Source organism: Nansenia antarctica (genome assembly GCF_963989245.1).
Source record: "Nansenia antarctica genome assembly, chromosome: 11".
Classification (NCBI taxonomy): Eukaryota; Metazoa; Chordata; class Actinopteri; order Argentiniformes; family Microstomatidae; genus Nansenia; species Nansenia antarctica.
The window spans coordinates 21,834,039-21,848,879 of record NC_137681.1 but is presented as its reverse complement, the minus strand read 5'-3'; the positions used below and the strand labels follow the sequence as shown (position 1 = coordinate 21,848,879).

At 47.6% G+C, this 14,841-nt stretch overlaps 1 protein-coding gene across 1 annotated transcript in view; it reads left to right on the top strand.

Moving 5' to 3' along the window:
* Positions 1 to 3,219: 3,219 nt before the first annotated feature.
* The window catches only part of cep131 (centrosomal protein 131), a gene marked incomplete at both ends in the record, with an annotated part of 29,885 nt that continues 18,263 nt past the window's right edge, over positions 3,220 to 14,841 (top strand). The window contains 8 exons of the mRNA XM_080542479.1: positions 3,220 to 3,272; positions 3,702 to 3,957; positions 4,708 to 4,802; positions 8,655 to 8,769; positions 9,247 to 9,374; positions 10,715 to 10,819; positions 11,552 to 11,722; positions 12,243 to 12,360. Coding sequence (XP_080398605.1) covers positions 3,220 to 3,272; positions 3,702 to 3,957; positions 4,708 to 4,802; positions 8,655 to 8,769; positions 9,247 to 9,374; positions 10,715 to 10,819; positions 11,552 to 11,722; positions 12,243 to 12,360 — 1,041 coding nt within the window. The remainder of the gene's footprint in view (positions 3,273 to 3,701; positions 3,958 to 4,707; positions 4,803 to 8,654; positions 8,770 to 9,246; positions 9,375 to 10,714; positions 10,820 to 11,551; positions 11,723 to 12,242; positions 12,361 to 14,841) is intronic.

Sequence of the window (14,841 nt, the reverse complement as noted above, 5' to 3'; positions counted from 1 at the left end):
GGGGTTCCCCTTAGACCTCTCGCACCCAGGGTGAGACACCCCCCTGGGATGAGGTGCCCTTTGACCCCTAGGGCCAGAGGGTGACCCCTGCAGGCGGCCATCTGTCAGGGGAATGGGGCTTAAGTGATATCCCCTCAGCCGGCACAGGCCAGCCCCTATTGAGCCGCCAGCTGGGCCTGAGGCTGAATAGGAATGCGTGTGGTGAGAACAATGGATTCCCAATGCTAACTGTTGCTCCCTCCCTCACTCCTCCTCCTTCTTCTCCCCCCCCCCTCCTCCTCCTCCTCCTCCTCCTCCTCTTCCTCCTCCTCCTCCTGCCCTGCTGTCCCTCCAACAGCGTCAGGTCCACTCTGGAGAACCATCTGGAGCAGAAGAAGATCTCCCAACCTCTGCCTGGGCTTGACCGGAGAACATGACAGAGAACATGACTCTGGACAAAGGGGCAGATATGTCGAGGATGGCTGTTGTTGAGTTCAGGAAAAGATAATATGAAGATGGTCATTTATTGCTTCTTTGTACTGTTTCTTGTAGTTTGATGATGAAAATGAGAGTGTATGTTGTTTTAATCCAATTGAACAAGGACCAACATATGATTATTCAATTTCCGATGGCTGCTATGCAATGTAGGCTAAGCCATCATTGAGGCCATATTCTCAGACTGCTGCTGCTTCTTGTCCAGGTCTCCCCTACAAAATAAACGTTGTCGTGATGGGCTTTTCCTGGTTAACTACGGCTTAATATAAGAGAGGCAGAGAAACGTTGTAATCAACATTCGGTAGGCTAGTCTAGTTTATAGTAGGCTATGATGTATGTGTACATCTACAATACAATGTTGTTTCCATATCTATTTCACTGTAATAATCTTGGAAATAAATCTTGAACTATAACTATAATAACTGTAAGGATCTGTTGTTGTTTTTGTAGACCCTGTCTAACCCTGTTTAGTTACACAATCCCATAGGCTGGGGAATAAAAATAAAAATACCATGAATTTCAATCAATCTATTTGTGACAACTGCTTTGAAAGAAAATCACACACACACACACACCCCCCTCTTGCAAAGTCAACCAAACGTTTCGTGGAGCCCCGCCCCTGTTAGCGCCATACACCTTTGACTGACATCTCTTCCCACTAATCAAATCATGAATTCGACGGGACATTGTGTCTCCACCGCCAATCAGAGTGGTCGATGGGAGGAGCTCTTGTGTTTTCTGGTTGCCACAGAGAGAAGAGGTGGCGTTATTATCATTATTACAGCAGTGTAGATGGAGTCAACGGACTGTTTCTGCCGAGCGGTGATAACTTGATGTTATCCGACGGTTTCTAGCTTCTTTCGGGAGTATTGCGGATAGATAAAATCACGTCGGTGGCGTCCAGTTACGGGTTCAAGTATTCGCTTTGGAGCATTTTGGACTTTTCTTCTCCTGGTGATGATGGGGAGACAGAAGGAGAGAGCTGGGGGACTTCAGGATGGATTCATTGTGAATTCAGCGGCTTGAGGTTAGCCAGCTAGCTAGGGTTCAGGTGTAGCCTACCTGCTTGTTAACAACGACATTGGATTTTTATTATTTTGACTGTATTTAGTGTGGTAACAAGCATTTTCTTGATTGCCAAGTTTGCAGGCTAAGATCTAAGCTAGCTAGTCAGCAGGATTGTGCGCCACAGATCCAGAGACCAGGAGGCTGCACAGCAAGAATCAAACCCAGACGTCTTAGAAACTGATTTCCAAGCTTCTTGTGAGCCTATCAACCACAAGGTAAGGAAGCTATAATGCTAGCCACTGTACTGCAGTTTTGACACAGCCTATGTGTTATTATTGTTGTTGTTGTTGTTGTTGTTGTTGTTGTTGTTGTTGTAAAACATTATTAGAACGTCATTAATTGCATCATCCTATGCATCAGTAACAACCCCCCCCCCTCCCTCCCTTCCTCCCTCGCCTTGCTTAGCACAACCGTGGCAAATGTTGCAATGCCCAAGAGACACAGTGATGCCCAAGAGACACAGTGATGCCCAAGAGAGACACAGTGATGCCCAAGAGACACACTGATGCCCAAGAGAGACACAGTGATGCCCAAGAGAGACACAGTGATGCCCAAGAGAGACACAGTGATGCCCAAGAGAGACACACTGATGCCCAAGAGAGACACAGTGATGCCCAAGAGAGACACACTGATGCCCAAGAGAGACACACTGATGCCCAAGAGAGACACACAGATGCACAAGAGAGACACAGTGATGCCCAAGAGAGACACAGTGATGCCCAAGAGACACAGTGATGCCCAAGAGACACACTGATGCCCACGAAACGTTGTAGCTAGCAAAGGATAGTCTGTTGTTGCAACAGTGTAACTACAGTGAGTGTCCTGTTGTTAGGCAGCTTGCTACAGTCTAACATCTAACGCCGAAATCTCAGCCGTGCCTGGCAATCATTTATTCATAACTCAGATATAAGTCAGCTAGGCCTACATCGTGTCGGAACTGGCAACCTTGAGTGATTTATATACAGTAGTTACATTATTGGAGCACGGGTGCCTACTGTTGTTGGAGTGTCTGTTCTGCGGTTTTGGTTGAATCCCCCTGAGGATTTCGACCCTGCGGGGAAAGTTGTGACTCTTACGCTGGTTGCTCAGGGCAACTAGGTTAAGAGCAGACGAGTTGAGCAAGTGGTGTGTTATTGTCCCTGCATCTGCTACTGAAGTCAACCGAGTGATTCAAACTTAAACGCTGTCAGTTGTATGTGTGTGTGTGTATGTGTCTGTGTGTGTGTGTGTGTAAACAACCTCCTGTATGTGTGTGTATGTTTGTGTATGTGTATGTGTATGTGTGTGTGTGTGTGTGTGTGTGTGTGTGTGTGTGTGACTAGACTCAACCTATCTATCTGGTTCCCTACTCAGGCTTTGCATCACACCACTGAACAGGTCACAGAGTCAATGTCTCACATCTTGAACGGCTGTTATGTTTACCATGGAATGTACATAGCACGTCATGATAGAATAGTGGACTTGATAGTAAAGGACATATCTCATTTTCCAGCCTCAGTGAGAATGTACAAACATTCCTGTGTCAATCCCACCATGTTCCATCTCTGCAGTAACCCAGCCACTTTTACACATTTGTCTGCCAATACACCAGATGTTGTTGTTGTCAATGAAGTATCTAGAGAGGTGTTCGTTCTGGAGGTAGCCTGCACATTTGACCCTAGCCTAGAGGAAGCCTTCATGACCAAGGTCATTAAGTACCAACCTCTCCTGAATACCATCTCAGAACTAGGGTACAGATGCAGACTGCTTGTGTTCATATTTGGCAGCCTAGGACATACACACAGGTTGGTCGTAAGAGGGCTCCAACAACTGGGGATGCCCAAAAAGAAGGCTAAACGCCTTGCAAAGTACTGCTCTGTCTCTGCTGTAATTGGCAGCCGCCATATATGGCGGCGACGCTGCTACTTGTACCTCTGAAATGTGTAAAAAAAAAAGTTATGCCGCTGGTCCATGAATTGTGATTGTGTAGTAACTGCAACGTTAGTATTTGTGTCCCTGTATGTCTTTTTTATATGTGGACATAAATAAGTGGTTAAAATGTGTGTATGAACAACCTCCAGTGTGTGTGTGTGTGTGTGTTTGTCTGTCTGTGTGTAGATCAACAACCTCCAGTGTTCATATCTATATAACTGTAATGACCACTCCCCCTCTCTTGCCAGGCTGACCCTCCGTGACAGGATGCACACAACCCGCAGTCCTTCGTCCCTCCAGGCAGGTGGAGGAGGTGGAGGTGGAGGTGGAGGTGGGGGTGGAGGTGGAGGTGGGGGTGGGGCTGGGGATGCCCTGGACCTCAGCCTGACGGGCTCCCAGCTCTCTGTGTCTCGGAGGCCCAGCAGCGCCTCTCCAGGGAAGTACTTCTCCCGCTCCGTGTCCGTGTCTGTGACCAGCGACGGCCGGGGCAAACGCAACACTCTGGTGAGACTGTGGTCCCGCTGCAGGGGCACTACTGGGAGCGCTGGGAGGGCTGGGAGGACTGGGGGGACTGGGAGAGAGGACTAGGAGGACTGGGGGGACTGGGAGAGAGGACTAGGAGGACTGGGGGGACTGGGAGAGAGGACTAGGAGGACTGGGGGGACTGGGAGAGAGGACTAGGAGGACTGGGGGGACTGGGAGAGAGGACTAGGAGGACTGGGGGGACTGGGAGAGAGGACTAGGAGGACTGGGGGGACTGGGAGAGAGGACTAGGAGGACTGGGAGGACTGGGGGGACTGGGGGGACTAGACTGGGAGGACTGGTGAGCGTCACACTGCAGGGATACTCACTGTATCACAGAGTTGAATAACATTGTATTAACATTGTAATAACATTGTAATAACATTGTAATAACATTGTAATAACATTGTATTAACATTGTATTAACATTGTAATAACATTGTATTAACATTGTATTAACATTGTATTAACATTGTAATAACATTGTATTAACATTGTATTAACATTGTAATAACATTGTAATAACATTGTATTAACATTGTATTAACATTGTATTAACATTGTAATAACATTGTAATAACATTGTATTAACATTGTATTAACATTGTATTAACATTGTATTAACATTGTAATAACATTGTATTAACATTGTAATAACATTGTAATAACATTGTATTAACATTGTAACAGCCAAGTGCTGAGCGTTGTGTTGTGTTGTGGTTTGGTCCGCAGGGTGACACCACCTTCGGGAGCTCCCGCTCCATCAAGAACCTGAGGAGGTCCAACAGCACCACCCACGTCAACCAGCAGGCCAACATCAGCCTCAGGTACACTACACACTACTACACACCACTACACACTACTACACACCACTACACACCACTACACACCACTACACACCACTACACACCACTACACACTGGACTACACAATACAACACACTACTAATACTACACCACACTACACACTACCCTACCATTCGTTACTAAGTATATCGTTTAATTTGCCACAGCGTAGCACAGTGCCACCCTTCCGTTCTTTAGGCAGAACCCCGCTACACAAGGCTCACCCTCCCTCGCTGGGTGGTTCTGGTTCTGGACGGGAGGGGAGGGGCTTTCCTGGGTCTGTAGACGACCCAGTTAGGCTACAGTTGGGAGCTTCGGTTTCAAGTTTTGCCGTAGTGTTTCCGTAGCCGACATACGACTTATGTGCTCCAGCATGTAGACTGGGCCGACGTTCAGAGAGGCTGCAGGCCAGGTAGTGTGTGTTTGAACATCTCGACGTGGTCCGTCACTCCTGTCACTGTAATTACACCCACCCTTCTGATATGTGATGAATCACTGCTGGCTAATGTCAGCCTGCAACAGCCGATGTACGTGTGTGTGTGTGTGTGTGTGTGTGTGTGTGTGTGTGTGTGTGTGTGTGTGTGTGTGAGAGAAGATGTGTGTGTGTGTGTGTCTACCTCCCTAGACCTGCCCTGCTCTACCTCCACCTCCCCGGCCCACCGTCCTGTCCTCCAACAGCTGGCGCGCCTGGCCATCCTTTAAGGGGGGGGGGGGGGGGAGGGTGGAGATGGGGGGTGACAACCACAACAATGGTCATTGTGGCCCAGACGGCTGCTCCATGATAAAGACAGGCAGGACCCAGGGGCTGTTTCTGGGGGAGCAGGCCGCCTCTCACCCCCCTCCTCCCCCCCCCACCCTCCACCAACTCTCCCTGTGCTTTGTCAGAGGTTAGAGGGGGGGGAGGGGCCGGGGCCGGGGTCGAGTTACCCCCCATAAGGAGCCGGTGAAAGGAGAAGTGTGTGTGTGTGTGTGTGTGTGTGTGTGTGTGTGTGTGTGTGTGTGTGCGAGCGCGCGCGTGCGCTCGCACGCAGTGATTCTATTGTCTGGCAGCTGCCGTTGCTGTCGCTGTGGCTACCACCACCCCCACTGCCTCCTGGGACGGTGAGGCTTAGGCTAGGGACGACCTATCATCTAATACCCCCATACACACACACACACACACATATACTCACACTCTCACGCATGCATACACACACACATACACACACACACACACACACACACACTCACACACACATACACACACCCCTTGTAAAGGGAGGCACAGAGGAATGTGCTACTTGAATTAGTGTTCTCGGATTGCTTTTCATTGGTCCAGCTGGCTGTATAATAACCCCCCATCGGCACACACACACACACACACACACACACACACACCCTGCACAGTGGCTCTAGCACATAGATGAGGATGGGGGCAGCAGGTCAGACTAGGACTAGGCTGGGGGTCGCCCTACATCTGTCCCTGGTGGTGTTGTGTTGGAGACTAGTGTGAGTGTGAGTGTGAGTGTGAGTGTGAGTGTGTGTTTGTGACTGTGTGTGTGTGTGAGTGTGACACAGACAGATGAATGACAGGCCATTAGGACCAGCATATGCATGTATGCTGTATGGAGTCACAGTAGCATTCCCCCGTCCTTGTTGACAGAAGGTCTGCTCATGGAATTCCACCACTTGAGGGTGTGAGGGAGGAGGGGGAGCGATGGGGAGGGAGGGGGGAAGGGGTGAGGAGGGAGGCGTGAGGGAGGCCACATCTATGCAGCTGTCACGACAACCGTGTCATCACAAAAGCTGTCATTGACACTTCAGGACCCTGAACACCCTGAACACACTCCTCTGTGTCTGTCTCTGTGTCTGTCTGTCTGTCTCTGTGTCTGTCTGCCTCTGTGTGTCTGTCTGTCCGTCCGTCTCTGTGTGTCTGTCTGTCTCTGTGTCTGTCTGCCTCTGTCTGTCTGTCTGTCTCTGTCTGTCTGTCTGTCTCTGTGTATCTGGCAGTCTGTCTGTCTGTCTCTGTGTCTGTCTGTCTCTGTCTGTCTGTCTGTCTCGGTGTCTGTCTGTCTCTGTGTGTCTGTCTGTCTGTCTCTGTGTCTGTCTGCCTCTGTGTGTCTGTCTGCCTCTGTGTGTCTGTCTGTCTGTCTCTGTGTCTGTCTGCCTCTGTGTCTCTGTGTGTCTGTCTGTCTCTGTGTCTGTCTGCCTGTCTCTGTGTCTGTGTGTCTCTGTGTCTCTGTGTCTGTCTGTCTCTGTGTCTCTGTGTCTGTCTGTCTCTGGTGATGGGGTGTTTCAGCGTGACGCCCTTGTTGGGGGAGAAACAGTGATGTCTGGAAACCATTCGTTTGTTTCCCCACAGATTTTGAATAATTTGCTCTGGAACAACCAACTTAATCACACACACACACACACACACACACACACACACACACACACACACACACACACACACACACACACACACACTCTCTCAATCACAGTATTGATTCTCTTTAACGGGCCAAAAACAAACAAGGCATGTCGCAGTCGTATTTGATTAGAAAGTGTTTGCACTGTGACAATGCACACAATCCAGTATGACACCGGTTTGTCATCTGGGCCCAGTAGTTCAAAACGTTTAATCCCTATATGATCGGATCAGATTTGGATTTTGGGTAGTTCAAAACCAAAAAACAGGATTAGGATCACTTTGATATCTGATTAGATCAGGAAATCAAATCCAAGCTTTAATCTGGATAAAATCTTCAAAACGGGTAGTTCAAACCGGCAATACAGGATTGGGATCAGTTTGATCCCAAAAAACTGAATTATCTTGATCCCACCAGAGGGGTGGATTACCAGAGCAAAATGTACTATACAATTTATTTAAAAATATTTCAATATAAATAAGATGGCAAAATGTGTTAACTGAAATAATACAACATTTTTAGCCTTCATGGCAAATACATTTAATTTTTACATTTAATTTTTTTGGTCACGTTTGTGTTGGCCTATTTTGTTTTCAACCAAATGTTGATGACATGAATGTTTATGTTCATAAATGTATCACAACAACGATTGTCAATCACAAATGTAATTTAGATTAAAGAAAAAATATCTTCAACCAAAAAAAGTCCCTCATCTGTCATCACCTTTCAAAAGTAATTGCGGACAATATTATCTCGCATTGCACCACCACTCAGTCTCTCATTTAGAGGGAAATCCATAGGTGGGTCTAGATCATCAGCAGGTGCAAGGGGCTCTGGGGGATCATGGATGTCAGAGAGGGGGACTCTGGGATGGACAGCGATATTCTGTAGCAACATTACAAGCCAGTGTTATGCGGCAGGGTCGTTGGGGTTCCACTCTCAGAGAGTTAAGACATGCAAAACGCCTCTTCAGTACTCCATTATGATTTTATGTCCTTTATGTATTTAAAAATAGAATTAGACATTATAGATGTCTCTGCAATGTGGTCTCTTGTCTTCCTTTTATTATTTTTCATATCCACTAGATGGAGATCAGTAGAGCACTGATATTCAGGATGTAGTAATCTTGAAAATTCTGGATCAGGGTGATCCTATCCTGAATTGCTTTGAAATACTGGGACAAAATCTGGCCGAGTTGTCTGATCCTGGATCACCAAAAATCTGATTGAGATTAAAAGTTTTGAACTACTGGGCCCTAGTGACTTGATTTAACCTGTTAAGGTGTGGTTAAGGTGTGGTCAAGGGGTGGTCAAGGTGTGGTTAAGGTATGGTTACAGTGGGGGTGTGGTTACGGTGTAGTTAAGGTGTGGTTAACTTGTGGTTAAGGTGTGGTTAAGGTGTGGTTAAGGTGTGGTTAAGGTGTGTGTGTGTGTCTGCCCCCCAGCGAGGACACTCAGACGGAGGACTTCCTGGCGCTGTTTGACAGCAGCTCTGACGGACGCAGGAAGCTGGCAAGCCTCAGCAAGGCCTCCCCGGACAGAACCACCTGGAATATCCTGGTACTGCACCTCACACACACACACACACACACACACACACACACACACACACACACACACACACACACACACACACACACAGCTGGCCAGCCTCAGCAAGGCCTCCCCGGACAAGACCACCTGGAACATCCTGGTACTGCACCTCACCACCTGACAGAGAGTTCCGGAACACTCCCCGCCTAGAGTGTGTTTTTATGTGGCGTTTTCTACCTAGCAACAACACTCTGATTGGCTACAACGTGAAGCATCGCAATTTATAAGTAATAATAATTTTACAGGACACAATTTTCTACATTTGTGTCAGACAAGAATCATTTATGATTGATTTGATTGATTATGATGATTGATTTCCATCACAGAGGAATCCTTAGTCCTGATGTTGTGCCTGAGTGAGGTCGTACCTGTGGGTTACTGTTGGTCAGTGCTTGCGGGTCACAGAAGCTTGACTAGTGTGTGTGTCCCGCCCCCCCCTCCCAGGATGACCAACCACGAGCCTTCCCCCTGCCCTCCAGCGCCCGTAGTGCTGGCAGTGTGGACCCCCCCGCCGGCCTGAAGAGGAGGGAGCCTGCCGTTGCCCTGGCCGCCAATTTCACCGCCAACAACAGGTGGGCCGCCACACACACACACACACACACACACATACAGGCAGGAACAGACACACACATACAGGCAGGAACAGACACACACATACAGGCAGGAACAGACACACACACACACACACACACACACAAGCATGTGTGGACACAGACACACACACACACACAGGCAGGCGTGGGCACAGACACACACACACACACGCACACACAGGCAGGCGTGGGCACACACACACACACACACACTCACTCACTCACTCACTCACTCACTCACTCACTCACTCACTCTCTCTCTCTCTCTCTCTCTCTCTCACACACACACACAGCCACATTCTGCATGTCTTATCTGCTTCTCCAGTTCCACCTCTGGGCCTGTCGATCACAGCTGGTCCCGCCTGGGGCTGAAAGGCCCAGCATTCCTCTCAGTTATGTGTTTTTGGAAAAACATCTAAATCTCACACACACACATACACACTCACTCACACACACACACCTACTCACACACACGCATACACACACACGCCTACGCACACACACTCACACACTCACACACACACACTCCACGGCTGGTGTGGATGTATCACGTCTCTCTGTTACGGCACGTATCACTGTCGCCTGAAGAAGGTCTGTGAACCATCCAACCAAACACGTCTGTTTTATCAGAGGGCCTAAATCACTCAGCAAGAGAGAGTGTTGTTGTGTGCGTTACTATGTAAATAATAATGTTAATAATAATAATAATAATATATACTTTTATTAATCTCCAGGGGAAATTATGTTTTTGCACCCCCCCCCCCTCCTGAGACAACACACACACAGCACAGCACACACACACACACACACACACACAGCATACACACAGCATAGCACAGCACACACACACACACACACACACAGCACAGCACAGCACACGTACACGCATAGCACAGCACCGTACACACACAGCACACACACACACACACACACACACACACACACACACACACACACACAGCACACGCACATGTACACGCACAGCACAGCACACACACAGCACAGCACAGCACAGCACAGCACAGCACACACACACACACACACACACACACACACAGCACACGCACAGCACACACACAGCACACTCCTTGGGAGAACCAAGCTCAGGGCTCTATTGCACAGGGTCAGCCCCCGACAGGCGCCCCTGGAGCAGTTAGGGGTTAAGTGCCTTGCTCAAGGGTACAACGGCAGTGGTGGTTATCTTTCATCTTGACGGTGACAGCGCAGCGCTTGGGATTGACAGAGTGTCGTCTCTGGGTGTGTGTGTGTCGTCTCGGGGTGTGTGTGTGTGGCGTTGACACGTTGTCCGTCTCTTTCAGGAGCAACAAGGGCGCCGTGGGGAACTCCATGACCACCATCTTACACAACAACTACTCTGACAAACCCCTCACACCCAAGAGCTCCAACCAGAAGCCCTCCTTCAAGTAAGAAACGCCTTCAAACAGCCTTTTTAATGTGACGTCAGACATCGCTGACGGTTTCTTTTCTACGAGAAAAGCCTGTGGTGGAGTAGCTCCTCACACGAAGGGAACATAGATATCCATCGCCCTTGTTCTGTACATATCATACTGTACCTGCACATATTGATATTCATCGCACGTATGTTAACTTTTTATATTCATTTATTTATACTCACTGTAATACTGTATACTGTCATACCATGCACTACATTATCATGTCTTTTGCACTATGCTACTATTTGCTGAAGTTGAATCTAATCGAATCTAATTTAATCTAATGAAGTGAGTCTAGAACCACGACTAGACATCTTTCTCTTCCTCTTCAGGTGAATCGTTATATCTCAAACGCACTACCAATAGAGCAAATCAAATTATCTCTGACCGCTCCCACCCTGCTCACCACCTGTTTCAACTGTTGCCCTCTGGACGGCGCTAGCGATCCCTGACCACCAAAACATCCCATTTAAAAAATAAAAAATAATCCCTCTGCTATAAGGACTCTCAACACCTGACTCACTGCACTAACCCTGCCAGACGTACTGCACTTTATCGTTGTAAATATTTATGTATTTGACACTGCTGTATTGAGTTTTATTTAAATCTGTACCGACAACAAATTCCACCGACCTTGGTCACGTGGTCATTTAACGATTCATTCATCATCATTCCTCCTTGTGATATCCTCCCCTCGTTCAGTAACATCCTGAAGGCCACGGTGAATGATGAGGGAGTGTTGGAGAGCAGCTCTCTGACCAAGTCCCAGAAGAACTTCTCCTCCTCCTCCTCCACCTCCAACAACAACGCTCCGCAGCGCAGCAGCCCCGGCCCCGCCCGCCGCAGGGAGGTCACCGAGGAGGAGGCCGAGAGGTCAGAGTTCACCCGGCCACAGCAAGGCACCATGAGAATGAATGCTCTTATTTTTAAATATTTACGTAACATAACTTTTTTAAACGTTTTTTTTATATAAAACTCACTTTTTCGTACACCCTTAGAGCAATTAGTTAGTTTTAATGGAAGGTTTTGCTGACGATGACTGATGTATAGATGATTCACTTACTGAGATAAATGTACTTATTGTAAGTCGCTTCAGATAAAATTGACAATGTAAATGTAAAAATGCGTTGGGGGCTACAGAAGGGCATCATAATGACTGTAGTTGGGTTGACCTGGTTCTGACCGGTGCTGTGTTGGCTGGGTTTGACCTGGTTCTGACCGCTGCTGTGTTGGCTGGGTTTGACCTGGTTCTGACCGGTGCTGTGTTGGCTGGGTTTGACCTGGTTCTGACCGCTGCTGTGTTGGCTGGGTTTGACCTGGTTCTGACCGGTGCTGTGTGGGCTGGGTTTGACCTGGTTCTGACCGCTGCTGTGTGGGCTGGGTGTGGTCGTAGGTACATCCAGCAGGTGAACCAGGCGGCGGTCGCCATCCAGCGCTGGTACCGGCGCCACGCCAGCAGACGCCAGGCCAGCGAGACCGTCCTCCAACACATCCTCACCTCCAAGAGAAAGGTACCTGCCTACCTACCTACCTACCTACCTATCTATCTACCTACCTACCTACCTACCTATCTACCTACCTACCTACCTACCTATCTATCTATCTATCTATCTATCTATCTACCTACCTACCTACCTACCTAACTATCTACCTACCTACCTATCTATCTACCTACCTATCTATCTATCTATCTATCTATCTATCTATCTATCTATCTATCTATCTATCTATCTATCTATCTATCTATCTATCTATCTATCTCTATCTATTGGGGCTTTTCCACTAGAGGGCTGACCCGGGTCAGCCCAGGCTGGCCTGCTTCTTTGGCGCTTTTCCATTTGTCGGCCTGGGTCGGGTCGGGTCGGGTCGGGTCGGGTTGGTTCTTTAGCTACCCATCGTGAGCAGGAACCATAGGGCCGAAGGGTACCTTTTTGCCAGGCTGCGTGTGACGTGTGACGCTGCACACTGTTGATTGGTCAATGGAAATCGTCATCCCATGTTCATAGATTTCTTCGCTAACCGCCATCTTTAAATACCACATTCGCTCTTGGAAAATGTCACTATTGTTTCTGTAATAGCTTATTAATAAAGATTCGAAAAATTATGCTGACCATCGTATTATCTTAGTTTAATGTCATTTCAATGCATTATATAACTTTTATTTACAACAAGCATAACAAAAAATCGCTATTATGGCGATGTCCTGTAGAACTGAAAGCGGCAGGTAACAGGCAGGTAACATCCATATGCTGTATATATAAATAATGTCGGTGTCGACCGTGATAGCAGTGTCGTATCGACACCATTCAAATGGTTTCAGATTCCCTGTCCTCTCCCCTATCCGGACACGTTTGAATTGTTATCCTAACCCACGGTAAATCACAGTTATTAACCCGCAAAGGGCGCCGTGTTTGTCCGTGAATAACACCGGCTATGGAGGTGGTACAAACAGAATACTCCTTTGCTAACTTCACCATCGGTATACGGTCATTTTGGGTACTTAACCACCGCGCTGACACCCCGAGAAGATATGCTTTTAACCAGTGGTGTAGTCTAGTTTTTTCTAGTGGGTATACTGTGATTTTTCCCTCCCAGCCTCATATTGTTCATTTCGGAACGCCATAAAAATGCGCTCCCTGTCTAACGTTATATATATATCTAAATTACATGTTATAAGGCTGATCTGTGCATGATAGTGCTGCATTTTGACATATTTCATGTCGCATCTCCCCCATGTTGATGGTATATGACGTAGGGCTGCAACGATTAGTCGATTAGTCACGACTAACCGCATAAAAAGATATATTATTTTTTTTTTTTTTTACGGGAGCCATGCAAGAATCAGCTGGGTAAGTTTTAGCTAACGTTGTTAGCCAACTGGCTAACGTTATATTGTTAGGGTCGTAATGTTTATGTTAGCTTTACTGTTACATGTTGGAAAACAACGTCTCATGGACAGGGCTGTACATGCTATGAGCGTTTGTGCTATTAATTTATTTGCCCTGTGGCACGCATGTGACAGACAGAGGCGCTTGTATGTAACGTTACGTAGCAGGGGTTTTCCATGTTGAAGCCAGGAGAACGCGAGATGAAATGAAGTGAGGGGTGGTCGCTATTAAAATACCAGGTAGTCATGGTGGATGATCATGAATGATGCTTGATAAGTGAATGCTATTTCAATTATGTTGAGTCCACCAGCGAGCTGTCTGTAAGATAAACAGCGCCAAGCGTAGCCTACTAACGTGAGCTGTCTGTAGTCTAGCCAGCAATGCTAGCTAGCCAATCAACTAGCTCTGTGAGCAGCTGTAGCTTGGCGTAACGTTAGGTTAGATAGCTAGTTAAGCCGGATTTATGCTTCTGCGTCGCCATTTACGCGCAGCGAAAAGCCACACGACTAATCGCGACTAATCGAAAAAATAATCGACAGATTAGTCGACTACCAAAATAATCGTTAGTTGCAGCCCTAATATGACGCTATAGTCAGTCCCAATGGTCCAAAAGTCAAGCGCTTCGTAACACAGACGGGGTGAATTTTATGAATGAAAGTGAAAGTTCTGTCACAAAACGCCGTTACGTATCCTCACTGTGACACACATTTTTAAGTGGGTATATGGAAATCCTTGGCCTTTCCTAGTGGGTATACGGCGTAGTCCTGCGTATCACCTCACTGCTTTTAACCGTAAACTCAATGAACCGGGAGTTCACCCGCTGCTGCTCGCAGCACCGCTTGCTGCTGGATGAAACTCCCTTTGACAGCGGGGGGAGAGAATCGTTCTACCCGGGAATTCGCTCCGCGCTGTGTCGACCGTGATAGGAGTGTAGGATCGACACCATTCAAATGGTTTTGGATTCCCTGTCCTCTCCCCTATCCGGACACGTTTGAATTGTTATCCTAACCCACGGTAAATCACAGTTATTAACCCGCAAAGGGTGCCTCCGGGCACCGTGTTTGTCCGTGAATAACACGGCACACAATGATACTACAGTTCATA